This window comes from Hermetia illucens, chromosome 2 (assembly GCF_905115235.1).
Source record: "Hermetia illucens chromosome 2, iHerIll2.2.curated.20191125, whole genome shotgun sequence".
Lineage (NCBI taxonomy): Eukaryota > Metazoa > Arthropoda > Insecta > Diptera > Stratiomyidae > Hermetia > Hermetia illucens.
The window spans coordinates 422,063-437,973 of record NC_051850.1 but is presented as its reverse complement, the minus strand read 5'-3'; the positions used below and the strand labels follow the sequence as shown (position 1 = coordinate 437,973).

The 15,911-nt window shown below is 40.9% G+C and overlaps 1 protein-coding gene across 1 annotated transcript; it reads right to left on the bottom strand.

Annotated features, from left to right (window-relative positions):
- Positions 1 to 7,395: 7,395 nt before the first annotated feature.
- Positions 7,396 to 9,016, bottom strand: LOC119650064 (solute carrier family 25 member 35-like). Its single transcript, XM_038052562.1, has 4 exons — positions 8,563 to 9,016; positions 7,933 to 8,472; positions 7,758 to 7,872; positions 7,396 to 7,643 (listed from the first exon to the last, which is right to left on the bottom strand). The coding sequence occupies exons 1-4, from the start codon at positions 8,623 to 8,625 to the stop codon at positions 7,438 to 7,440; spliced, it is 924 nt and encodes a 307-aa protein (XP_037908490.1). The 5' UTR covers positions 8,626 to 9,016; the 3' UTR covers positions 7,396 to 7,437.
- Between the last annotated feature and the right edge of the window lie 6,895 nt (positions 9,017 to 15,911).

Sequence of the window (15,911 nt, the reverse complement as noted above, 5' to 3'; positions counted from 1 at the left end):
GAATATACTTATAGTAAGGATGGTAGGTTGCCACTAAGTTATACTTCAACGCAAGGTTTTGATGGAGAATCTTGCAGACGGAGTTATGACGATTGGTGTACTCGGTACCGCTCAACATCCTGCACGGAGATGTTATGTGCTGGATGGTCTCCTCTTCACAGTTGCATAACCTACAACTGGAGTTGGTGATTGAGGAGTCGTGAAGAATGTACCGTTTATAATTTTTTGTTGGGAGCGAAGCATCCTGAATTGAAGTTAGGAATGCTTCGGTCTCATAGAAAAGTACACCATTTGTCAACCATTTGTTGGAGGCTTCGATGTCAATGCCTGACAACAACAAATTTTTGATATGACCTCCGTGAATGGGTTTCTCTTTCCACATGTCGATCTTCTGTTGGACTGAAGTAACATTCGACATGGGATCCCATTCTCTGCTTCTCAAGTTCAAAGGTTTTTAAATCAAGTACCCCCCTTCCTCCCTGATGACGTGGGATAGTGATCCTCAATTTTTCGGCAGCTCTATTGTGCATGTTGTTGTTTGCAAGAACTACCCTTACCCGTCTATTGACAGATTTTAAACCAGTATTACTCCACTGTATCACACCGAAAGTGTATAGAAGGACGGGAATGGCAAAGGTGTTGATTGCCATGATTTTATTTTTCCCGTATAGCTCAGTTTTAAGGACAAGATCCAGACGCCGCTCAAATTCCCTCAGCAACTTAGATTTCATAATTGCCACAGCAGGTGTTGTTGCTTGCAATATGTCGAGGTATTTGTAGATCAGTTCGGATGTTATTTTGGCTGTATCCTTCGTTGTCGATGTGTTTTCCCCGAACAATTGTTTTTATGCGACATTTCTCCAAACCCAACTGCATGCCGATATCCCTGCTGAACTGGATCGTAATGTCCAGCAAGGAGCGAAGTTGGTTCTCGTCTTTGGCATACAATTTGATGTCGTCAATGTACATTAAATGGCTTAATGTACATTACGACAATATGCCATGCTTGACTTGGAACCCGTATTTGCTTTCATGCAAAAGATGGGATAGCGGATTCAAAGCCAAACAAAACCACAGTGGGCTTAGAGAGTCGCCTTGGAAAATGCCACGCCTGATTGGTATCTCTCCTGATGTTTGCGAAGATACCGATAGCCTCGTGCTTCAATTCTTCATTACTGTTCATTACTTCTCTACTCTACTGTAGAAGAACGACATTCGGGTTGATTTTATACAAGCGTAACACTTGTAGTAACCACGAATGTGATATGGAGTCAAAGGCTGATTTATAATCGATGTAGGCTGTCGAGATGTTTCGTTTTTGGTGGACAGCCTGCTTTACAGCTACCGTATCGATTACAAGCTGTTCTTTGCAGCCTCGGGAGCCTTTTGCGCATCCTTTTTGTTCCTCAGCTATCAATTTATGAACATCAAGATGTTTTGAGATGTTCGCGCACAGAACTGAAGTGAAGACCTTGTAGATGGTAGGAAGATAAGTAATTGGTCGACATTTTGAAGGGCAAGAGACACCCTGTTCTTTGGGGATGAGGAAAGTTATCCTCTTGGTGAAAAATGGTGGAACTAAATCAGGATCGGCCATCATCTGATTAAATTGATTTGCCAATATCCTGTGAGTGCAATTGAACCGCTTCAGCCAGAAGTTGTGAATCTTGTCAACTCCTGGCGCCTTCCAGTTACCTGCCTTGTCAAGGGCTGGTTCAACGTCGACTTCGGTTACGTCAGGCATGGTCATTTCGGGGAGGGCCTCGCATGAACGCATAAGGTGTGGGAGCCACGCTGCTTCTAAATTGCAACGGCTGGATTCGCTCCAAACACTTCTCCAGAAGTCTTCTGCCTGATCCAGATCGAGGTTACTTTCCCTATCTGAGTTGGTGAGATTTTTGTAGAATCCCCGTTGGTTCTGGAAGAACAAGGTGTTGTCTGTCCTTCGCTGAAAGCTTTTCTGATACCTACGGATGCGATTGGAGCATACCACAAGTTTCTGCATCAGCACCTCGAGGATATATATATATATAGGGTGCGTCGAAACATCCCAACAAATGATATGCCAGGTGATTCCTCCATGCAATTCCAAGTAAAAAAATATGGTATTTTTTAATATCTTAACCATTTAGCTGCCATAGCCATTTTAATTTTAAAAAATCATCTTTAAAGTAGTAAAATCCCAATAAAAACTATGATAGCTAGGTTAATGAAATAAACCCTAGAAGTAGCTAAGACTTCACTCAAATATGAGCCGTTTAAAAGTAAATAAAAAACTCTTTCTAGAGAAATACATCAACTACCTGAACCAAAAACATTAAATAGCTAAAAACCTTCCAAAATGATTAGGCAGTCAGCATCATTGACTTACTTTAACTTCTTTTCATTAAAATACCTTATTTGGACTTGAGTATAATAGGTTATTAATTATTAGCGTTAGTCAAACAATTAAAAAAAGTTACAAACAGATTTGGCTACTATTATTACATTTTACTTTACTTCTCACAACCTAAAAGTAACACTACTGGAAATCAACTCACCAATAAAATATAAGAAACTCTATTTTTGTCGTTTGAAGCCAAAGTAGAGTATTCATCAGATGAATACTAGCCACCAACGCTCAATCGTATCGGCGGTGCGTTATATATTTCTCGACAGTGTTCCGAAGTTTCAATCACCATCCAAAACAACTATCCAATCCGCATATGCTTAAGCTTATATTAGTAGTTGTTGCAGTTACCCAACCTTTTAATTTCTCCTGAATCCATTCTGTGCTATAACTTATTATTGTTTAAAATAAAGACAATGGAACATGCACTGTTCTTCTTCTCTAGTCTTTATCCCATTCGATAGCAGGGATGATTCCTCTACATCCGGTTTGTATTTTTTCTCGGTCATAGGCTTAATCTGTGTGGAGTGGAGAAATTACCATCTACCGTATCAAGACATTGCTGTTTCGGTTGGCCTTTGGGGAGTTCTCTATCGGCTAATTAGTTCGAATTATATGACAATACCATCGCAATTTTTCCGCAATGGGTGTAATGCCATAATGACTACAGATGTCTTCCTTTCGGACGTAATCATAGCTTATTATATCGCTTATCCAACTTAACTTCTTCGTATTTTGTGTATTCTTTAGGCACTTTTTAGCTTTCGATTAAAACAAAATCTTGTTATGACTGCCAACCACATGTGCGATTGAAACAGAATCTGGAGCACAAATGGAACTTTGAAATTCCACGCATAAAGTCAGTATCATGATTTTACAAAGAGCGGTTCCCCATGCATTTGTTTTCACAAGAAAATCTTAGTTCGGATATGGGTTACCAAATAGGGAATTAAATACAAACTTAAAGAGAGATGGCACCCATTTTCAAAAACCACCCAACCGAAAAATCTGAATAAATTAATAATGAAGCACCTATTTAAAATATGGGCCTCGAAATATATTTCATTGCGATATCTTTTTGAAATTGATCGATGAATCCCCCTTACATTCATCAAATGCGGGAACAGCATAAAGAATGACTTTTCATAGTTAGCATTTTTTTGTATTTTTTATTTTATTTAGTAATTCAATAGAATATGGTCTTAAGAACCATCCCTCAAGATTTCAAGTTGGAACTCGCAATGGTTCTTTTTTTGATATTTTTTTTCTGATAGCAAGTCAGAAATTTTCATATACATAAGTCGCAACTAACAAGAAAACCCAAAACAGCACATTTTTTAATATGATTTGTATTGATGACTCCACGTTTTTCCGGATATTACCAGAGATTTCTTGTCCATGTATCATTCGTAAATTTAGTAAGATTTTACATACAGAGTGATTGAAAAAAATTTCTGAACTTCGAATGCATATATCTCGAAAACGTTTTTCAGAACTGCTCATTTTGTTCAGAAACTATTGAATAGTTTTCTTATATGATCGGTACACTCGTCATTATGGCCCGAACTAGAATTTCCAAGATTCGTTGATATTAAGCACCTTTTTTTTATGTTTTTGTTAAAAAAAATGAGGACGATTTTGAAATCTTATTTTTTAATAGTTTCCAAAATTATATTTTGCAACCGCTCCGTTAGTTATGATTTGGGCTAGAACTATATATGTTCTAAACAAAACTGCATTTACGCTTTCTTCCTCGTGTTCACAGTTTGCTCAAAAACGCAGAATAAGTTGGATTAAGCTTAAAGAAAAAGAGCTATTTCAACATCAAGTAGAACCCTGTGTATAACAACAACAACTGGACATTTTTTGTTTTTCTATCATTTCAAAGAAATCATAATTTCAAAAACACTCCACTAATGGTGATTTGAGTGTGAAAAGTGCCTTTAAGGGAAGCGCACCAGCCTCTCAATCTCGTTGCCCTCGGTTTGAAGTGCAGTCATTATGGATGTTTGTCTCCCCCCCGTTGTTGTGAACTTATCACTTGCATAGCATTAAGTGTGATAATTGAATATCAAATAGGAAAAAAAAAACAATAATAAGAGACTGCATGGATGCCTCATACACCACAAAGGAGTGAACAGGAAATATACCATAATACCGGAAAATTTCATGAAAATACTTCTACTACTAATAAACTTATAGATCAAAGTTGTCATTTTCCTGGCAATTTTCTGCATCCTAAGCCTTGAAAATATGACACTGACATCATAATTAATGCGAGCAGTTGGCATAAGATACTAAAGACCCATATATGAAATAACTGGTTTTTTCCTATTTGTTTTAAATGAACTTCTGGATACTTCATTTATAGTGCTTAACTGTCCTTGTGAAGTTACCAAAGCAAGTGGAGTATTCTCGATGCACTATTTTCTAGAACGATTTAGTTGTGTAAAAGGCTCCTTAACAATGCACATTTAATTTCTTACATAATAACCAAAGACCTGTTCCTAAAAAAGAAATCTTCCATACTTTAAGCGCCCAGCTTCTGGTTTTCTAACTTGTTGTTTTGGCTTAAAATGTACTTGTGTGTGTGTGTATGGTGGGGGAGAAGCTACAGCTTCTGAGCACTCAGACCGTGTTGGCCCATTGTACTCGCCACCCCCGTCTAACGGAATATTTCGGATTCGTTAACGTATCGCAGGATTTCCGTTAGTGGATGTGATGCTATCCGTTGCAATTGGAGGACATCGGCACCAAAGATCTGATGCCTGATGCGTCCATAGGCGGGGCATTCACATAGGAAATGTTCCGTGGATTCCGCTTCCTCATTACAGGAGGGACACGTATCATCTTCGGTAATTCCTATTCTGAACATATGCCTAGCTAGTGAATTATGGCCTGTCAGAATGCCCACAATACACCTGCAAGTCCTCCTGCTTTTCGACAGGATAAACTTTGCGGTACGTATGTTAGGTTCTGGCAGGAAAAGTTTGGTGTGTCGAGCAGCATTTAAGCTCTGCCACCTGTCATTATGGGAAACTTCTTCCCAGTTTTTGAAAACAGATTTAGCCAATGCTACTGATACCCCAATTGCTGGCTCCGGTCCCGGCATAGGGGAGATTGACCCCTCTTTCGCTAAAGCGTCCGAGATTTCATTTCCCTCTATGCCACAGTGACCAGGTACCCAGAGTAGTTCCACCGTATTGAATCTCGACATAGAGTTCAAACGGTTTCTGCATTCCTGAACGATTTTCGAGGTGATCAAAGGACTGCTCAATGCCCTCAGTGCAGCTTGACTGTCACTGCAGATTGCGATGCGCCTGCCCTTCAACCGCAATCACCCAGTTTGCCACCCTTAGGATCGCATAAACTTCGGCTTGAGAAACCGTCGCATATTGTCCCAAAGGAAAAGCCCACTTCTCGTTTTTATTCGAGAGGTAGACTCCGGCTCCAGAACCCTCTTCTGTTTTTGAGTCATCGGTGTAGAAGACTTCCGTATATCCCGCCACGCATTCCTCTGGGTCTTCCCAGTCCTCTCTACGCTTCAGGATAACTTCATATCTTCTACCAAACAGATGTATGGGGACACGAGAATCGGAAGGCATTGTAAGAACTGGATTCAGTCCTCCCAGTAACTCTTCCAATGCTCTGTGCCCCCCCACATCCGTTGTTTTACCATAGATCTAATTGAATTAGCCTATGAGCTGCTCTCATTGCAGTGCTTTGAATAAATATATCAAGGGGCTGCAAATTGAGTAGTGCATTCAGAGCTGCGCCGGATGTCGTGCTCATGGCACCAGTGATACCCAGACAAACAGTTCTTTGCAGTGCGACTAGTTTACGGTGAAAACCTTTTTGTCTCACCTTAACCCACCACACTACGGATGCATATACGAACGTTGGCCTAATGATGGCAACGTATATCCACATTACCACATGAGGCCTGAGACCCCATGTCGAGGCAAAGGTCCGTCTGCACAGGCCATAAGCTGTGAGAGCTCGTTTCATCTTTACCTCTACATGTTTGTTCCAAAGAAGTTTTTTATCTAGAGTGACCCCCAGATATGTCACTTCTTCGGAGAGTTGAAGGGTAGTACCCCTCATCTCAGGGAGACAAAGTCCATCCAGTTTTCTCCTTTTTGTGAATAAAACCATTGTGGTTTTATTGGGATTAACTGACAAACCATGTCTAAGGCATCAGCTGTCTATCAAATCAACGGCACGCTGTATATTCCTACACACCGTTCCAAGATCCCGATCAACAGCAAGTACAGCCACGTCATCAGCATAAGCTTGAGCGTGTATTGGCAAATTTTGCAGTTCACATAGCAGTGAGTCGATCAGCATACTCCACAGAAGCGGCGAAAGCACACCTCCTTGGGGGCAGCCCTTCGTTGCTTCCGTAGTCAGGTAGCGATCGACTCCTACCTCAGCGCACAGCAATCTTTGCGTTAGCATAGCATGGATCCACTTAATTAAAGCATCATCAACACCATGCGCTCTGGTGGCATCACAAAGTTTTTGAAAAGGCGCACAGTCAAAAGCCCCTTCAATGTCCACGAACACCCCCATCGCGTACTCACCATTCAAAGTTGCATCCTCTATCTTTGTGACCAAAGAATGAAGAGCAGACTCACAGGACTTTCCACGTTGGTAAGCATGTTGGTTTTCACTAAGTGGGTGTGACCTAAGTGCGTTTCCACGAATGTGACGCTCCACCAGTCTCTCCAAGAGCAAGAATGAAAATGTACTTAATATTTTATGTTTTGGGGAAGGTATAAAATACTTAAAAACAACAATTTAACTATTATTATTTTTTAACTCCAAACAAATATTATTTTTATTAAAAAGCTTAATTATTCAAGAATGTGATAAAGTGAGGAGGTTTAGAATCTTATTGTGTATAGGAGGAATTCAGCTTTTCTAACATTTTCAACTTAGGCTCAGCTTAGGTCAATTTAGATTAATTTATCGAAATATATATGGCATGAGAAAAATATCCAGAATACAAATTAATACATACTTTTATTAATACAAATGAGTAATTATTATGCATCCGTTTTTGAAAAATGGACATCTCGCACTTTTTTTAACTGCTCCCAAAAAGTGAGATTCAAAACTGTATGCGGAGCTACACGGCAAAAATTCGAAATAAATCCTTTGTACAGGCCACGCACTCCTTCGATTTTCAAAGTTTTCACGAAGCAATCGGTTATTCCACGATAAAGAATACCTTTACCGTTTTTATCGATACCTAAAAGTGTTTCATTGAATTTTTATACCACGTTTAATTAGAAGAGATATGTACATTCTATATTTGAAAAATATGTGGGTATCAGAGAAATTACGTTAAGGATGACAAACATACCTTGGTTAAATATTCGAGTGGCAACAACATCGAACGGAGTCATTACTATGCTTACAAAAAATCCACTAATAATACTCGCAGATACCGCAGTAAGAAAAACGGATGAACGGAATATCTGAAAGTAGGCGACATAATGTTAAGATTTCAGCAGATCGAATTTGCTTATGTTCCCTACTTCGTATTGACAGAGAAAATCTTTGGATTTGGTAAATGTCGACAGCTGTGCCGCTGAGCCTGCAGCTGTTCTCGGTATCATTGCTGCACTTCCTTTCCATAATCCTCTGAAACCATATAAATTGAAAATCTTCCACAATCCATCCACAGTGCCTTTGTGGTTATGCTGATAGCCAACCGCATATTGTCCAGTAGTTTGAGATTGAATTTGTGTTTTGATTAGATATAAAGGACTGCTTATCAACGATGATACTGCACCAGAAACCGCTCCCCAGAATATACATAACACCGGCGATCTGGGGCTGTCCTTATGAAATTTCGTCCAATGTAAACTATTATCCACTGTTTCGAAGATGCCCAGGCGGGTGCTATTCATTGCGAACTGGAACGCCAGTGCCGGGCCTAATCCTTTTTGTAACCCAGTAATTCCATCGGAACGAACAATTGATTTCATCGACTGCCATAAGCCGGTATACGGAAGCTTCGTGCTCGTGCTAATTTTTTGCAATTCACCCTGCAACTGCTGCCTTGTTTTTATCACCTAAGACGGGATAAATCAACTATTTTGTCTAAATCATCTTTTTGATTCGTGGTCAACACGATTGAAAACCTACAAACTGTTTTCACTTACATCAAAAGGATTCGTGAATACTCCAGCGCAAGTGGCTGACAGCCCTCCGATGATGAAATCCATCAATAATTATGAGAATCACACTTATAATTCTCATTTATCCACGTCGCGGCACTTAGTCAACTAGCGATTAGACACAGAATAAAATGTAACCCATTTTATCACTTTATCAACAAACGAATTAAAGATTATGCAATATCACGTAAAGTAAGTCAACAAGCACATTTTCGGGGTTAACTAGACATTGTCTATCGGAGATCACAGAGTAAACTTTTGCTTTCTACTCAGCATTACAAATAGTGCGGAAGATAATTTTTCGTGCGAAGATTGGCTCATGTAGATGTTGTCTCTTAGCCAAGCACTTCGCTACTATTCGAACATTGTTGTCGAACGAATTTATTACTAATCTTTTGGGAATATCACAGTGGCTAATACAAGTCTTGCTATTTGTGCTTCAAGTATACTAAATTAGATTCGGTAGAGACCATTTCCCACAAGCTAAGTAGAACTGGTTTCTTTTTATTAATGACCGCGAACAACATTGTTTTTGTGAATGAAGATTTATTTTTCAGAATGGCTCTATGTGTTTCCGTCAGCTTTCGACGCAGAATCACGAAATTTTTGAAGCATGCCACTACTACAATGGGGTTGATATAGTAAACAAATTTCATTTGAGTTCATAGGAAAGAAACTATAAAAGTAGGGACGAAAGTCCGCGTGTATACTCGCTTTAGTGTTTTCAGTATTTCTAGCTTTCTAACATATATACTGTATGTATGTATATCTTGGATTCGCATACTTTCGATAGCACTGAGACACTGCAGGGAAAGTATGCACATGATACTTTACGGAAATCTAAAATTACATGAATTTTGGCCAAAAAGATTCATGAAGGATTCGAGTTGATCACTCCAAGCGGGCGTGAAAGATACAAGGCAATGAACTACGAACTCAAGTCGTTTTATTTACTTGGTTTTGAGTTGAACGATGCGTTTTTGCATTTTGATCAAATTCACTTGCATGTATTCATTCCTGTATCCTGAAATGATAAAATAATAAAGTACACAACGCTTGATTATCAAAGCAATTATTCCTATTACATTTCTTTTATCTAATACTAATCTAAGCTGTCGGATTTCAAACTGTCTGCCTTAGCATTCCAACATCATGTCATCTGCATTTCTGAAACCTGGCTGGATGACAGGATTTTAGATTCTGAGCTCCTCGAAGGTTACTCTGTCTTTCGTTGTGACAGAGACTGCGTTGCGCTTGGCAAGACAACTGGCGGAGGTGCCCTAATAGCTGTTAAATCCCCTCTCCGTGCCGAAATCATCTTTTCCTCCTCCTCCTCCTCCTACGATTCTGTTACCATACGTGTCCTTCCGCCAAACGTATGTCCCTTTATCATATCGTGTGTATATTTTCCCTGCCTAAGCCCGCCTTCTCTGTACGAGGATTTCTTCGACAGATTATCAGAGGCCCTAACCGTTTTGTTTCCCTCACTTCCTTTCATCCTCTGTGGTGACTTTAATCTTCCTATGCTCTCCTGGCCCGTTACACCTGGCCTTCCCTCCCTCCCTAATAACTCGACCCACCCTTCCCTTCCTCTATCCACTTTCATGTACACCTGTGGGGCCCTCCAATTTAACCTTTCTAGAAACCACTTAGATCGCACTCTTGACCTTGTCCTCTCTAACCTTCCTGTACGTTATCTTTCCCAATCCCTTCATGCTCCGTCTTACGTTGCCCCTGACGCCCATCATCCTGCTCTCGAGTTCGATGTTCAGATATCCCGACTCCACTCTCCTGTCGCTCGCAAGCCTACCAAGTTCAACTTTCGTAAGGCGAACTTCGAAGGTCTGAACTCAGCCCTGGCGTCAATCAACTGGGTCCCCCTGCTCTCTCCATTTACATGTGACCAGGCACTCAACACTTTCTATACCATTTTATCTGATCTTCTTCCTTGTTACGTTCCCTCTTCTCCTAAGTGCTTACGCTCTTACCCCGTCTGGTTCACCACTGAAATTCACAAAAAACTACGTCAAAAACATACTGCGAGAAAGAAGTTCCTGTCTTCTAGAAATGTTGCTGACTTAGTTTTTTTCAAATCCCTTCGTTCCTCGGTCAAATCTTTAATACGTAAGTCCAGACAGGAATATTTGTCCAGCGTGGAAGACTCACTAAAGCGCGGAAATCTGAAACCTTTCTGGTCCCACATTCGCAACTCTCGCTGCCCCGCCCAGTTATCCCCTCCGTCCATTAAATTCTCTGGCTTTGCAGCTAACTCCCCCCAACGATCTTGTGATTTACTCTGCCGCTACTTTTCGTCAGTCTATGTCCCTCCTCGTTCCTCCGAATCCCTCCCGATAGTAGATGCAGCCTGCCCCGCATCGCCTACCATTCCCCTTCTCACTCCTATCCTTATCGAATATCTCATTGGCGAACTTGATGCCAAGGTCGGACCTGGCTACGATGGTCTTCCAAACCTCTTTTTGATCAAAACTGGTAAGTCCATCTCCCTTCCCCTATCTCTTATTTTCAACAAAAGCCTTGAAGAGAATCATTTTCCCAGCTTGTGGAAAGAGGCTCTCATTATCCCCATTCACAAAAGTGGCGATCGTTCGCTTGCCGAGAATTACCGTCCCATTTCCCTCCTCTCCTCCTGTTCCAAAATCCTGGAAAGATATGTCAGCGACTGGTTGTCCGCCCACTTTGGCCATCACATAGTGAAAGAACAACACGGCTTCGTTAAACGTAGGTCCACTACCTCCAACCTGCTCGACTTTACCAACTTTGTCGCCAAATGTCTAAATTCACGGCAAGAAGTGCATACCATTTACACTGACTTCGCGAAAGCCTTCGACACTGTAAATCACAAGATACTTCTATCCAAACTCTCGTCCCTAAATGTTCCCAAACCACTGGTTTTATGGCTTGCCTCTTACCTTTCCAACCGATCCTGCCGCGTCTCTTTTGACGGCTGTACTTCCCGCTCCTTCTCCCCCTCTTCTGGCGTCCCACAGGGGTCTATTCTCGGTCCTTTGCTATTTTTATTTTTTATTAACGACCTTCCTCCCCTCCTTACTTGTCCCTGTTTGCTCTATGCAGACGACCTTAAGCTGTTTTCCGCTATATCGTCGCCTATGGACTGTGTTTCCCTTCAGAATAACCTGGACACTCTGGTTCGTTGGTGCTCGACTAATGGTTTAGCGCTAAACGTCAGAAAGTGTCACTCTATGTGCTACTCCCTAAAATCCTCACCGACTTCTTTCTCCTACTCGCTTAACGGACATTCCTTATCCTGCTTAAATTCCACTCAAGACCTCGGAGTCACTTTCGACAATAAGCTGCGCTTTGATACCCATTGCCTCGATGTTATCAATCGAGCAGCAAAATTGTCAGGCTTCATTCTTCGCTCCTCCTCTGATTTTGACTCCATCCAACCCTCCTTAGCTCTCTTCAATTCCCTTGTGAGGAATACCCTCGAGTATTGTTCCGTGATCTGGTCGCCCACTCGTAACTGTGATTGTCTTGCCCTTGAAAATGTGCAACGTAAATTCACCCGTTCTCTCTTCTTTAAGAAAAGCTTCCCTCGTGTGGATTACCCCTCCCGCCTCCGCTTTCTAAACCTTCCCTTCCTACAACAGCGTAGATCCTATCTGGATCTATGCACATTCTTTAAACTTTCCTCGGGCCTGATGGACTGCTCCGCCGCTGACGAGATCACCTGCCGTCCTGCGTCTTATAACACACGTAACGCAGATATTTTCAACGTGCCCTTCGCGGAGCTCGAAGTCTATTTTCATTCCCCGATTCCCAGGCTTTGCCGAAATTATAATGCAAAACAGCTTGGTCCTTTTAACTTCCCTACTTTAAGTAGCTTTAAACGTAGGATAAGTTTTTTGCTTTCTCCTCCTCCTGAGGACAATAATTAATTGGAATTCTCTCTGTTTGTTGTCCGTTAATTAAATAAATAAATACCATCAAGCATTACTTGGATAACATTGCTTCTTCAAATAGAATTTTTCGTATGCCAGGTAGTGAGTGCACATACCTCCTTGACCAAACAGTTTTTGGAATTACCATGACAGTCCTGCTGACCTTCTTTATATTCTGTTTTTACACACAGGAGAACCGATTCAAGTTTCTAGGCGAAGCGCAAAATAGTGGCAGCAATCGTCGAGTAGTTACGAGGTGGTGTTTGATCTGCACGTGAGTTCTACCCATGATTTCCATGTATTGGGTTGTCAATGTGCCGATGGCACGTATATGGTTTTAGGTTCTTTAAATAATGGCGCATGCAGCCATGACCGAGAAGAATATACACAGGACATCCAACTCCCAACCCAATGTTTGAATTTGTATGGTGGAAGAAAATTATTGTGTCATCCTGAGTCAACTACTTGAGCGTGATGCATTTCTGAGGTCTGATTGCAGGAAAGCAGCCAAGAAACATTCGTCAATGAACTTCTCCAATTTGTGGCCCATGTATTGAAGTGATCGACGATGACCTTTGGTCTCCGTCCTTTCGCGTCGAAGACCAACATGTCCTCGTATTCAGTCAACGTTAGGCTTGGAAGAATATAGTAATTATAGATGTACATCTTGTTTGCATAAAGCCAGCTGTAGGTTGTCTGCCTTGGGCACCGGATGACCACAAAGCCGCTCCAAATATAAGATCGGCTATCCATACATTATTGTCAGGTTTCCTGTGGGATTCGCTTTTTATAACCGCTTGCACCTGGTAATCGCAGCAATTTTTGCACGCCCTACAGTGATTGAGGGTTATTTGAACCAACCTCATTTTCCCATCGCACTTAGCGCTTTTTTGAACTCTGGACACTTGTGGTTTCTGGCAGTATGCCTGCTGTCCAGGCCCTTCTTTCTATCGCACACCATGCACTTTGCACTTTTACCGTATTCTCGGGTAATGTGACCCTTTTTCTCATATCGTCTGAATCAGTTGGACCAAACAACCGCCCTTGTACATTTTCTCACTAGAAGTCCATACAAAGGAACACGTGAAGCACCTCTTCAAAGAAATCTGCTCTCTAACGTTAGAACCCAGAATCCATTTTTGTTGACATTTCTCCCAAGTCTTTAAGATCAGAGTCAGCATTTACTTTTCTTATTATGTCTGTGTAGGCATACTACCAGTATTAGAAATGATGATCGCCTTGGGGCGGACCCTCACTGGCTCCTTCTTCTTTTTACCCTGTTTTGATTCAACTTTAGTCCAACCGTCATTACTTTTGAACATTCGCTCTCTTGGGAGCGCTAGTATTTTAGGCACTGGTTTTTCGCCTACCGAGGAGGTTTTTAGGAAACCTGCTGGTTCACCTGCGTTAATTGCGTTACCATCAAAGCAGTAATTTTGGGGTTTTCTTTAGATTCTTTCATCTTTTCGCCATTTATTTTATAACCCATATGGCTCTCATTATGTGTTCAGTTGCTTGGTGAACGTTATGATTGTGTTTAATAAATTCCGATAGCACAACAATTTTGACGTCAAGCAAAATGAAGGATACCTCTTTTAAGTTGAACTTCTGTTCAATAGCTCCAGAGTCACCTTCATTTCTGTTTCCGTACATTTAAGGATGTTTATGGAGTCTTTTTAATTCAGGTTTCTTACCGCCTAAGATATAGTAGGAGATCTCATCATCGTTAAGCTTCTCTTAAACGGATTCGGTTCTCGTTTGACGCCCACCGTTTTCCTTGAAACACATTCTTCAGGGCTTTTGTTATGAGTGCTCTAGGGAGCAATATACTGGGTATACATACCTTCTAAGCTGCTTGTTTCATTAGATGCCACGGTGCACTGCAATCGTTTGCATCTCCTCTCTTCGTCCATGTTTTTTCCATGGGTGGGCGTTTTCCTCTCATCTATCTGATCTGCGCATAAACATGAACATGTATGCATATTTATACGCATCCGATAAGCATTCCCCGATCCGCGCTAAGGGACTTCCCTGATAAGAGATCTGAAAGGCCTCCATTAGTACTTTACGAGGCCGGTATTAATTTTGACGTCAATCTTAAAAGAGGGGAGTGTGGGTGCCAGTAAATGATATTCTTTTTCACGGTTTCACTCCCAGAAACTACCCAACTGAAAAAAATTGAAAATAATGAAGTTGCTCATACACGGTGACTAGGCCTCAAAATACCCTCCATATTGATATCTACTATACCCATATATTGTATACCCATTAAGTATCTCCTAGAATCATAAAATCTACCAGTAATATAGGCTATAATATCCCCAAGTTTGATGAGAATCCCACTATTACCGACAAAGTTAAAGTAGGTCAAAGTTGTCTCTTTTGTGAAAATTTACTGCAACCCAAAACACTGAATACCACACTAAAGTGAATAATCTGACATATTAAGTAATGTATTTACTACCTAGGTAGAAATGGAATAGCCGTGCACTTTAATATTCTTCTATAAAAAATCCAAAAAAAAACTCTTGATTCCTGAGGCGCCAAACTTCAGGTATGTTCGTTACTTTTTCATACGTTGTAAGTCGAAAGGTCGTAAGGGAAATTGTGTTAAGTCGAGAAATGCCTGTAGTCACTAGCTGTCTTTATATTGCCGATCGCGATATATATTATTTTCTTTGAAGCAGAGTCGTAAGGAGAAAATACGGAAATGGGTGAAAATATGGAAACCTATATTACACACTCAATCTAATTTTGCTAAGGTCTCTGTATACCAGGCTTAGTGGAAATTACGTCATCGAGAACTCCGAACTTGCTCTAAACTTATCAGAAGATGCAGAAAAACCAGAGTAGAGCAGTATCTATTATCTAAAAATGGATACATATGATATATGTTTTAATGTAGAAGATTTTTTGGCTATATAAGTTGCCTTAACTTGCGCTGCGGCACACAACCGTCATGAAAATTGGTATATATATGTGGGTTTTGGAAAATATGTTGGTGCTGTCCACGTTGTTGTAATCTGCCGTAGATGGCACAGCAATCAACCAACTTACACACCTTCCAACCAGTCGTCATAGCATGAGTGTGATTGTTGAGACATTAAATTCTCAAAATTATTGAAGATGCCACCCAAAAAAATGAACATTGGAAGATTAAGCAGGCATGCATGGCAACTGCCAGCTAGCAGAGCTGCTGAAATATCTGAAGTACGACACTCGTGACTGGAAACAGAAAGAATCAGAGCCTCTATTTTAAGAGCTGTTGAAACATGAGAAGAATAATACCCACGCCAAAAATATGACCGCATCAGAGCTCCTATTTCAAGAGCGCCGAGATGCACGATTCGCCAACTTATGAGTTGGAACCTCCACTTAATGGCCTGTCGAAATATCACAACAAAATGGTGC